This window comes from Zootoca vivipara, chromosome 5, assembly GCF_965207765.1.
Source record: "Zootoca vivipara chromosome 5, rZooViv2.hap1.1, whole genome shotgun sequence".
Taxonomy (NCBI): domain Eukaryota; kingdom Metazoa; phylum Chordata; class Lepidosauria; order Squamata; family Lacertidae; genus Zootoca; species Zootoca vivipara.
Window position 1 is genome coordinate 39,742,490 of NC_142588.1, and position 12,043 is coordinate 39,754,532.

The following is a 12,043-nucleotide window of genomic DNA, read 5'->3' on the forward strand; positions in this document are numbered from 1 at the left end:
ATGTGAGACAGGACCTCCTATTTAGGCAATGCTTCCTTCTTAACAACACAAGTGTAGGGATCGCCAAGCAATCCCACCCTCCATGTTTATGTAAAAACACATGTGTGGGTCCTTTGCAAATATGGCTGCATGCTCAAAGGCTTTCTCACAACCTGGAATCCTGCCCAGTTGTAAGACAGTCTTAATGCAAAGGTCCCAACAAGGCAACAGGGTTTCATTCTTTGTCCAGGGCTACTTCACATTGGGTTGGGGACTCACAGCAAGAAATCTGAATGAACATGGATAAATCTAAGTTCGGATAGGAACTCAAAGTAACTCAGATTCAAGTATCCATTGGACCATACTCATAAGTAACCTTGAATCTACTTCCTGCTGCTTATGGCCAAACTACATAACGTGGGGTTCACTGTGCCTTTAGTTGCAAATGTGCTGCAATCACACATACTGTGGTATAATTTACAGTGACAAAAGGGCTGCGTAGGCAGGGGCTACTGAAACCTCCCTGCTGTCTTCTGTTCTTCTGCCTAGAGCCTTCCTTCAGCTGCTCTTCTTCTAGCTGGACTCACTTTGGTATCCGTGTGGAAAATTATCCCATGGGATGGGCTAAGGAGGAGCAATCAGGAGGTAAGACCCTCCGCCACCCACTCTTTTTTTAAGACACACTTTGCACATCCCCAAGTTAACTATTTTAGGATCTTGAACTTGAGACTCACTTTTTATTTTTAACTAGCACCTTATGCGGGCCTTATGAAGATATACAGTCTTACATTGGATCCCGAACGCCTTGCAAGTCGAATGTTTTGGCTCCCAAACGCCGCAAACCCGGAAGAGAGTGTTCCAGTTTGTGAACGTTCTTTGGAACCTGAACGTCCGGTGCGGCTTCCGATTGGCTGCAGGCACTTCCTGCAGCCAATTGGAAGCTGCACCTTAGTTTCTGAACGTTTTGGAAGTCAAACGGACTTCCAGAACGGATTCCGTTCAACTTCTGAGGTACCACTGTATACTGAATCAAATTCTAAAATACCATTTTGACACCAATATGAACATTAGATATAAAAATGTACATAGAGTCGCCAGACTCAATAGTGGACAGGACTTCTGTGCCTTAATTGCCCTGCTCTCTTTTGAATCTGGAAACCTTAAAGAGAAACCAGCATACCCCTTGCTTGGAAATTAAACAAAGGGTCTGCTCTTTAAGGTTTCCAGACTCAAAAGAGAACAGGGCAATTAAAGGCACAGAAGTCCTGTCCACTATTGAGTCTGGCAACCCTAAATGTACAGTATTGACCTACAGTGAAATGCTAAAATACTATCCTAGTGTTTAATAACACAACCACTAGAGGGGGCATTGTTGCTACTGATTACTGATAACTCAAATGATTTTCAGCCTTCCTTTCAGAGGAAAAGGGCCTGGCATCCTGTGCTAAGCATAAATGTTCCTCTGGTATCCTATTCTTTTATTTTGGCCTGTTGTTCTTGTGATGTCATATTCCAGCTTTCTAAATCATAACTTATTTCATTAGACCCTTGCCCCTATTTATTCTATATACAGTACACACAAAAACGTTTATCAGTGATACTATTTCTTCTAAGCATCCTGGTACAAGTTGTACAAAGAGCATTTTTACATTTTGATTGGGTGATTACTTTCATGTGTGGTTTAAGAATGCATGAATCACCCATGCTCCCTCCTCCATCAGACTCAGATTGCCTTCCCCTGCCTCCTTCATGGTACTGGTAGCTACATATAAGGCTACACAGACTGCTAAGAAACTGCTCTTTAAAAGTACACAATGCAAGTACATTACTATGAAGAGCTTGTTCCTTTTCCTGTTCTATTTCTATCCCTACCTGCCCGCAGACTGTCTCGCCAGAGTGGTGCATGCTCTGGTTATCTCCCGCTTGGACTACTGCAATGCGCTCTACGTGGGGCTACCTTTGAAGGTGACCCGGAAACTGCAATTAATCCAGAATGTGGCAGCTAGACTAGTGACTGGGAATGGCCACCGGGACCACATAACACCAGTCCTGAGAGATCTACACTGGCTCCCAGTACGTTTCCGGGCACAATTCAAAGTGTTGGTACTGACCTTTAAAGCCCAAAACGGCCTCGGTCATGTATACCTGAAGGAGCGTCTCCACCCCCACCATTCAGCCCGGACACTGAGATCCAGCACCGAGGGCCTTCTGGCGGTTCCCTCGTTGCGAGAAGCCACGTTGCAGGGAACCAGACAGAGGGCCTTCTCGGTAGTGGCACCCGCCCTGTGGAACGCCCTCCCAGCAGATGTCAAGGCAATAAGTAACTATTTTACTTTCAGAAGACAACTGAAGGCGGCCCTGTTTAGGGAAGTTTTTAATGTTTGATGCTGTACTGTTTTTAATATTCGGTTGGAAGCTGCCCAGAGTGGCTGGGGAAACCCAGCCAGATGGGCGGGGTATAAATAAATTATTATTATTATTATTATTATTATTATTATTATTATTATTATCCCTTTTCACTTCTGTGCTATATCTAAGCTTGCGGCAGAGACTGTATTGTTTTCTTAACCTAGAAAACTGCTGGTGCTTTATAAATATATTTATGCTGATACTAAAGTTTTGTACAATGGGCTATTTTTAAAATTGTAAAAAAGATTCCTGAAGGGAGATTTACACAGGTTTATCTTGGCATAAGTCACAACAAATGGTCAGTCTCTCAAAATGGAAAAGGGGACAAATTAATCCCTGCTGATGAATAACTAAGGAGAAACCTTTGCTTTTGTCACAGGTGATACAATATGGATAATCATCATCATCCAGAAAAGGCCAGTTTCCTGACACTAGCTCTGATGTTGGCTTTTTCTACTCTTTCTCAGAGACCCTAGTAGGAAAAGCCCACATTAAGGGGACATCTGTTGCTTAAGCATGCAAAAATTGATTTTTCTCCCTTCCTGTTAGGCCACCCCCAAGACAATTTTTCATGAGTATGTGTGTGTATCTGCATATTTATACATACACATACCTGCAGTGAACCACAATTGGTCCAGCATGTGCAGGATTCAATGATTTTACTTTCTTTAGGAATTTGAGCATTCCAATAGGTGTGAAAGGCACTCCAAAATCAGGCCAGCTGGTGAAATGAAGCTGTGTCACAAGCCTGGGAGCTTTGCAGCCATCAGAAACCTGCTAGAAAGCCAGAAACAAAATATGAGTATGACCATTTATTTCTTTGGCTAAAATAAGTAAACAATCCAGCTAGCGTGACTGATCCCTCCCTCTTCAGACATCAGCGGTAGCAGCCTAGTCTAAGAATTAATTTAAAATGTTCAGTTTATAAAGAGAATTACAGAGTCACTCAGCTGCCAGTAAAGAGCATAGAAACGGCAAATTAAAGCATGTGCCTTAATGTCCTCACTTATAGGCGCATTCTATGATCTTGTATGTTGTGCTCACTTAGAACTTAGTCTTCATGCACCCACACTTCCCCTTCTTGTGGGGACACCTTAAGCTATAAACACCTGGCTTGAAACTGGCAAGTGGATGGGGAACAATTTACTCCTTTTGGAACTAGAGACACTTCCCTCCCAAAAGAAGCTTCAGATAACAGAGAGAGCTACTAGAGCCTTCGGTGTTTAATGGCAACATAAAAACAAAAACTACATGCAGAATGCCAAATGAAATCTCACTTGGGGCACAGTTTAATAAAATATAAGTATTGAGTAGAGCTAAGTTTTCCTCCGACAAAAACAGTTTTCACTCAAAAAAAAAAAAAGGACAATTCCAAGTACGTATTTTAGAGGTAAAAATAGATCAGGAACATTTTCCAATTATGAGAAATATTAAATGGGGTCTATAACTTACTGACTGAATACAAAACTTCCGAATAGTATAATCCACAAGAACTATACAGTCCTCCACAGAAACTCGGATGCTTCCATAAGTCCAGCATCCCTGATCAGGCCAGTACTGGAAACACTTGTCCTATGCAAATGTAAAGAACACACACACAGTCACTTCAAGCTGCAATATATGCCCCTCAAATAACTGAGGTACTATAAAGCTGTAGAATTATTTTGAGTCTATTTAAAGTATGCTTTTTAAAATTCTAAAACTGAAACTGACACAACCTAACTATATTAACAGTGAGTTATGAAATACCCTAGGACCAAAAATTCATTCCCTCTCTGATTTCTAAAAGCCCGTATCCAGCAGGATACAATAATTTCAATCCACAGCCATTTGTAGCCAATGGTTAGATGGCATTCTTTTAAAAATCTGTATTGCACACAATGAGAGAATTGTTGAGAACTCTGTCAACATTTATCTATGAATGCCAGGAGGGGTCATCCTTGAGCGATAAAAGTTGCATGCTTCTCAGTGACTGAGATTATTTATTTATTTTCTTAGCCTCTGTATTGGAATTGCCTTTAGATGTTTTTCTTGTCTTACTGCTTGTGTTTGCCACCTTGGGCTCTCTGGGAGCAAGAGTGGGGTATAAATTTAAATTACTATTATTATTTTCTGCTTTCCAAGCACACCTTATTCACTTTTAATTAGCTACCTAAAAAGCATACCTAAAAAGCTACCAAAAAGGCATAACAGAAAATGAATATGCACATGAATACGCCCCAGCCATCATCTTCTACCCTGTTGCAGACATGCTGGGAAATTTCATATTGTATTTTATGAAATCAGCTTTATTCTAGGAACTAGTAATTGGGCTGGAAGGTAAGCTGGAGCCTGAAAGTCCATCTAGCATTCCAGGAAAGATAACGAAATTTGGCAGTGAATTAGGGAAGAGAAAAATGCAGTCAAACAATTCTCAGCCATTTCCCCCTCCACAACACATGGCTACTAGCCATAATAGCTATGCTGTGCCCCTACATTGGAGGCAGTAATGTTTCTGAATACCAGTTGCTGGAAGCTGCAGCAGGCAAGAGTGTTATTGTGTTCAGGTTTTTCTTAAAGGATTCCCACAGGCATCTGGCTGGCCACTGTATGTAGGAACAGGATGCTGAACTAGATGGGCCACTGGCCTGATCCAGCAGGCTCTTCTGACCTTCTTACATGAATTACTATCTTAAAAGGCATTTTCATAACCCTATGCAAGTGGGGTTCTCAGGTGGAAAATAGATGCAGAATAAATAATATATATTTTCCTACCAATGAAAACTATGTACAGGTATCTCTAAAGGTAATTCACAACTGCCATAAAACCAGGGCTAAAGCCCGAACATTCACATTTGACTGAAAACATGATTCAGAAATGACACACACACACACCATTAAGGTTCTCAGTTAGTCACCAATTATTTGCTCAGAACTAAAGAAAGTTTAGTTAAGCCAGCATGCTGCAGCGATTGTGTCAGAAACCCAAGACTTATTAAAGAACTCGGAACAGGAAGTGGTTACATTAGTAACAGTCTTGTGAGTTATGGGAAAGCTCCAAACAGTATGAGGGGAAATATTTTTAAAATGTGTCTTACCTCTTTTCTCTCTTTCACATTTGTTAACATGACAATAGTTGCAGACTTTTGTTCCCATATCATCCTCCAGAAATCATTTACAGTGTCTTGTTTAGGGCCTATCATATACAACACAGTTATTTAATTAAAAACTATGATGAACACAAACAATACTGCTGTTAAAAAGGAAAGGGGGGGAAATCTTTATTTCATTTATTTTAAAATATCTCTATCAATAATAATGTTCAAAGCAGTTCACAAGATTTAAAACCAACCAAATAATTCCACAATAAATACTGAAGCAGTAGCAATGCTGCCCAGAAGCAAAATTGTCAAAGAAAAGCCCAGGGAAATAAAATGGTCTTCATCTAGCACCTAAATAATGCTAGCATATGTGTCATGCAAACAAATGTAGACAGGCTATCCAAAGAGGCAGAAAAGGTCCTGCCTAACCTCAGAATATAGGGCACTCAGTGCACGGCCTCGAAATATGATGTAATGCGTAATTTCATAGAGGACAAGGCTGCACTTTCATTAGACGGAAATGGTCTAATAACAAGCCCATGTGCTTCTCATATTTACTGTATGTTTAAAGCAGAGCTATGCATCTTATTAAAAAATAGCATTTCTCACAAAATAGGGATATCTGATTCTAGCTCATAAGAGGAATGCTGTCATTGTGACCATGCTATCTTTCATTGTCCAAAATCTCCCTTTCCTTTCATTTTGGCTCGGGGTGCTTCTAGATGGCAACTTCTCACACAACTGGAGCACCAGCAGGACATGGGACGTGACGTGACAAGGCAGGGACTTTGTAGAAGACGTATTTCCTCATGTGGAGGGTTGGCAAGGCAGTGGTTGATTTCTCACTACTGTTGCCTGGCTGCTCACACCTTTTCCTGCTGTGCTATATAGGGCTTGGCCTTAGGCCTAGCTGCCTGTTAATGTAATTTGGAGAAATGGGTGAAATTGCACTAAGTGTCTTGGGCAGTCCATGGGCAGTCCATGTCTTGGGCAGCCCATCCCTCACGTCTGGATTCTGTTCAGAGTTAGCATGCCAGCTGCAATGGGTGGCTTAGAAACAGTCCAAGGCTAAATGCCTGGAGCAGGACTACTCATCTACCTTCCTTTTCTCTAAGGAATGTGTGAACATGCAGAGGTGGGTATAAAGCCAAAGCTGCATTCAAAAAGCACTTTAAAATCTGGCTGCCTAAGCATAAGGGTAAATTCTGAAGAACACATTTGCCAATTTTTTTTAGTACATGCAGATGTTTAAAGCAAAACATTTAAAAAGAAAAAATGATAAAATAATGGAGATACCTTGAGCTGCTATAAACTTATTCTTTTCCTTATAGCCCTGGAGGAGAAAAATGCACACAGTTGTCTTTTAAACTTATGTTCTTACAATATTAATTTCAAAACTGTCAATGTGCTGCTTGCTTTAAAAATTTAAAAAGTACAGTAATTTAAAATGAAATATATTCACTTACATCTATATATGAAGCATTGATGTAGTCTGAACACTGAAGTCCACCTATTTGCATTAAAACTACCCTGGAATGGTCGTCTGTAAAGAACAAACATACACAATTAGAAGCTTCTTTGGCAAATGTAGACACAGTGCTTCTGAAACACATTGTTTTCTTCTCAGTAAGAAAACAAACTCTAAAAACATTACTCTGCGTGATGAATACCTTAAGCCAATAGCAACACTATTTGGTTTATTTGAGTTATTAAATTTGTATACCACCCTTCATCCGAAGATCCCAGTTCACAACAGAAAGATGCAAAATGAGAATACATAATACATAATAAAACAAAAAACAAACAAACAAACCATTAGTGAGACCATGAAACAAAATCAAATTTACTGATGAATTCTACTTCAACAGTTTCACTCTGCGGTCCACTTTTAAAGTTCCTTTCTCAAAGAATATTAACATTAAGTCTTTCATCTAAGACTAAAATATCATCTCACTTTTGCAGCCATTTCTATTGTCAAATATTTGTCCATTTATAATTTTCATGTAGAGACTGACCTGTTTGTCTAAAGAAGGGCACGTTAAAAGTGATACTTGTCAGGAAAGAGCATATAAACAGCCTTAGTATGGCTAATGCTATTACTGTTGCCTCAAGCAGCAACCAGATAAAACCATTCCAATGTATCATCAGTGATGTACAGCCATCCTAAACAATTATATTTCTCTCTCACACAGGCCTGGGGTGACAGGCCTTCCCTTGTTTACATTCAGCCCCTTGTGTAAAAAGGTGACCCAGCCTAACAGAGGGACAGAAGCCCTGGGACAAGGCACTGGTACAAACCCTGATACCAGCTCTGTCTCCAAATGCACTCAGGCAAAACTGTTACAGGACCTAATGACATCAGATAAACACCAACAGGAATTCATTCATGTGCAGTCACCCTATTCTCTTGACTGTAATTTATTTTAAATTGATTTTAATATTGTACTTTTAAATTGCTGCAGGTCATCTGAGGCCTTATGATGAAGGGCAAGAAAGAAATAAAAGCAACGATTGTCATCCTGGTATCCCCTACCAACAAGGACAAAGCTGAAGCAGAACTCAGGAAGCTTGAGTCTATTTCTTTAGACCGTAATCAAACCATAATGGTTACCTCCCCAGTTATATCTGTTTAGCAAAGGTTAGAAAAACCATGTTATCACTGTTGTGAATTGTCAATGCAATTATCTTAAATATGCAGAGCTGGCCTACCCATGATGCGGGGTGAAGAACCCACCTCAGGTGGCAGAAGTGCAAGAGGCGGCACTCTGTCTGCCTGCTTCTGCCACCAAGAGGGAGGTGTTCTGACATGGCATTGTCAAGCGAGTGGCAACACTCTGAGGACTGCCCTGGTGGGAGTGGTGATGGCAGGAATGGAGGGGGGGGAAGGCAATTCTTGTTTTGCCTCAGGTAGCAAAATGGGACAGGTCGCCCCTGTAAATACTTTTAAGCTTAACACAGAACAGTCACTGTACATCTTGCATTTCATGGTCATTTGGCCGAAATGTTTACAATTTTTCTCTTTATCAATGCATATATGTATCTCCCAACTGAGAATAACACCAATGCATGCATCTGTGGAAGAAGACTCTAGTCGATAAAAGCTAGGGTTAAACCTTGTAGCCTTTAGATGCCACAAGACTATTGTTTCTTTCTGCAACAGATTAACATAGGTACAGTACTTGCATGGAAAACACTACAACTTTAATCAGAATTTGGTCCTTCTTAATTTAAACCTTATTATTTATAATAATCAACAAATAATTAATACTTACAAGGTAGTATGTTGGGATATCTGTTCTTTTCTCTGTTTTCCTCTTTATTTGCCATCTCAAGTGTTCCTTGAATATATCCAGGAGGTAATGACTACAGGAAAAACGTGGTGTCGGTTCAAAACAGCATACTATAGTGAGCTTACATAGAGCAGATGGTTTAAGTAAAAGTTATATCCCATGGAGCTCAATAATGCCCGCATGAAAAGGTTAATAAAATTCTATGCATTCACCAACCCCAGGAATAAGTTTCAGTTTCAAAGAAAGATGAGTGTTTGTTGTTTGCACTGGCAACTTGAAATAACAATCTCAAAATGACTCATGTAATGACCATCCCATTAAGAACTGAAACATAAATTTTGAAAATGAACAGGATTATAGAGTATGGATGATGGACTCAAAATCCTAGTCATGTGAATCCAAAATAAGAAGTTCAAAATATGCAAGGCAATAGGACAATCAAAGTGTGTGTGATGTGATTAGCTTAACGTGCTATGTTTTTAGAAATCTATTTCAATCCAAATATAAATGCTCATTAGAAACTATAATGACTATAAACATATAAAGTTTTAAAAGAAGATATCTCTGCACATAAATCTAGGTTCCAAATCCACACCAGGACCTTGTGCTTGTAATTTTTTTTGGGGGGGGGGGACTTGCACTCACTTACAATTTAAGTGACACGTGTAGTTTGCGCCTTAGACATGCCCATCAAATACATAACATACCATTTGACCATCAATGCCAGAGGGCAGCGTTGATATTTACTAGGTTCATGTCCCAATCAATTAGGGGAGAAATGCACCTGGAGGCATGCTTCTATGAACAGATTTCCAGCTGCACTGGAAAGTGTGCACACCTGTACCACAATATGTCCTTGGAGTCAAATCATTCAGTCCCAGTAGGAATACACTCTCTCTGGACCAGTGTTTTAAAACAGGGTTTCATGTAGTTTGCATTACTACATTTAAATAAGTACATTGGTGCATTCTTCCATTTTGGAGGCAGGGTAAATTACCATTAGAAAGTAATAAACACAATTAGTGAAGGAGAATAAGGTTTTTTTTACTATGAAATCACCTAATATATTTAGGGGATCCACACTGTGCCAAAGCATCAGGATGCATTTAATTACGTATTATTATTATTATTATTGTTGTTGCTTTATTTATTTATTTATAGACATGCAAAGATAAAACATTTAATTGACAGAGATGCAGTATTACTTTTAAAAAGGCACATTTTAAGCATATAATCATGATAAAAGCTGCTGAGTTGCAATCCTGACAATTATAAACTCCCCCCTATATTATAGCTTTAAAGGGCACTGCTGCATAACAGAGACGGTTTAATTGGCATTTGCTTTTTCACTTAGATGAACTCAAATCTAAACTAATGCTGTTCCTTCATTGCCATGACTGCATCTATGAGAGCTGATGTAAGGAGCAAGTTCAGCTTCATAGAACTGTTCATATGAGGTCAGAGAGCAACCCCAACATGGTATGTTCTTTTCTGCTAGTCAGCGAGCAGCCAGGAAAAAGAAACCCCTTCTGTATGCAACCACAATGTAGCAGGAAGCGAAAGAGCAAACCTGCTTTACTGAACGAGGTGAGGATCGTATTTACAAGAACCTTCGGAACCATTAAAAGTAGATATTGAGGGACTACTACTAATAGGGGGGTGCGGGTGGCGCTGTGGTCTAAACCACAGAGCCTAGGGCTTGCCGATCAGAAGGTCGGCGGTTCGAATCCCTTCGACGGGGTGAGCTCCCGTTGTTCAGTCCCAGCTCCTGCCTACCTAGCAGTTTGAAAGCCAGTCAAAGTGCAAGTAGATAAATAGGTACCACTCCAGCGGGAAGGTAAACGGCATTTCCGTGCACTGCTCTGGTTCGCCAGAAGCGGCTTAGTCATGCTGGCCACATGACCCGGAAGCTGTTTGCAGACAAACGCTGGCTCCCTCGGCCTATAGAGCGAGATGAGCGCGCAACCCCAGAGTCGTCTGCGGCTGGACCAACGGTCAGGGGTACCTTTACCTTTACTGCTAATAGGCAGCCAGCACTTGGGGGAAAGGTTCCTGAGTAGCAACATACACTCCTCTAGGGGTTGTGCTCAAATTAACAACATGCTTCTGCTTCCTCAAAATTGTTATATATTTTTTAACCAGAAGGAATGTCAGGATATCACAGGGGAGAGCTGTAGACTTTCCTAGGTATCTGAGAAGCTTCAGTTCTCTCCACATCCCATTCACAGCACAATGATGCACAGTTGCTACCATAATTCAGGTCTCAGCAAGATTCATGGATTTTCGGCACCCACCCATATGCCTGCACACTATTCTGAGATGTGGGATAGCTTGGTGATTATTTATCTCTTTTCTCCATAATAAAAAGATAAAGGTAAAGGGACCCTTGACCATTAGGTCCAGTCGTGACTGACTCTGGGGTTGTGCGCTCATCTTGCGTTATTGGCCGAGGGAGCCGGCGTACAGCTTCCAGGTCATGTGGCCAGCATGACAAAGCCACTTCTGGCGAACCAGAGCAGCACATGGAAAGGCTGTTTACCTTCCCACTGTACCCACCTATTTATCTACTTGCACTTTGAAGTGCTTTCGAACTGTTAGGTTGGCAGGAGCAGGGACCAAGCAAGCTCATCCAGTCACGGGGATTTGAACCGCCAACCTTCTGATCGGCAAGCCCTAGGCTCAGTGGTTTAACCCAGTGTTTTTCAACCTTTTTTGGGCAAAGGCACACTTGTTTCATGAAAAAAATCACGAGGCACACCACCATTAGAAAATGTTAAAAAAATTAACTCTGTGCCTATATTGACTATATATAAATCGTATAAATCGAATTTTTCAATTTTTCCCATGGCACACCAGGCAACATCTCGCGGCACACTAGTGTGCCGTGGAACAGTGGTTGAAAAACACTGGTTTAACCCACAGCGCCACCCACGTCCATAATAACTAGTTGCTAATGATGATCCAATCCCCATTTCTTGCAACAAGGCACTGTGGAGTGGGAAACTCCATAGCTTTTAAGGCAAAGGTCAGAATGTTTGATAGGAGGTAGGATTTCTGAAAGTTGTGGCACGTGGGACAGAATGTCGATCAGATATGTAAGTATTGGGGGAAACTCCCTAGGTTTGGAGAATATGGACACCACTAAGAAATGACATTGCTTTTTTTTGCCTTTCCCCCTTCTTCGGTATTTCTACAAGAGAGAATTGCCAAGGCCCTTAATTGCTTAAGCTGTAGCATAGTGGCTCTCTGTGTGCTGGAAACGCTGTACTGGAACTTGGCACATGA

At 40.8% G+C, this 12,043-nt stretch overlaps 1 protein-coding gene across 7 annotated transcripts in view; it reads right to left on the reverse strand.

Moving 5' to 3' along the window:
- Window positions 1–12,043, reverse strand: part of PTPRE (protein tyrosine phosphatase receptor type E) — a 100,018-nt gene that overhangs the window by 14,899 nt on the left and 73,076 nt on the right. For 5 of the 7 annotated variants that reach the window (XM_060274826.2, XM_060274825.2, XM_088670428.1 and 2 more), the window contains 6 exons: window positions 8,741–8,831; window positions 6,935–7,011; window positions 6,765–6,801; window positions 5,466–5,563; window positions 3,841–3,960; window positions 3,002–3,165 (listed from right to left, as the gene is read on the reverse strand). In XM_060274826.2, coding sequence (XP_060130809.1) covers window positions 3,002–3,165; window positions 3,841–3,960; window positions 5,466–5,563; window positions 6,765–6,801; window positions 6,935–7,011; window positions 8,741–8,831 — 587 coding nt within the window. The remainder of the gene's footprint in view (window positions 1–3,001; window positions 3,166–3,840; window positions 3,961–5,465; window positions 5,564–6,764; window positions 6,802–6,934; window positions 7,012–8,740; window positions 8,832–12,043) is intronic. The other 2 variants (XM_088670427.1, XM_060274827.2) reach the window with 1 other exon arrangement.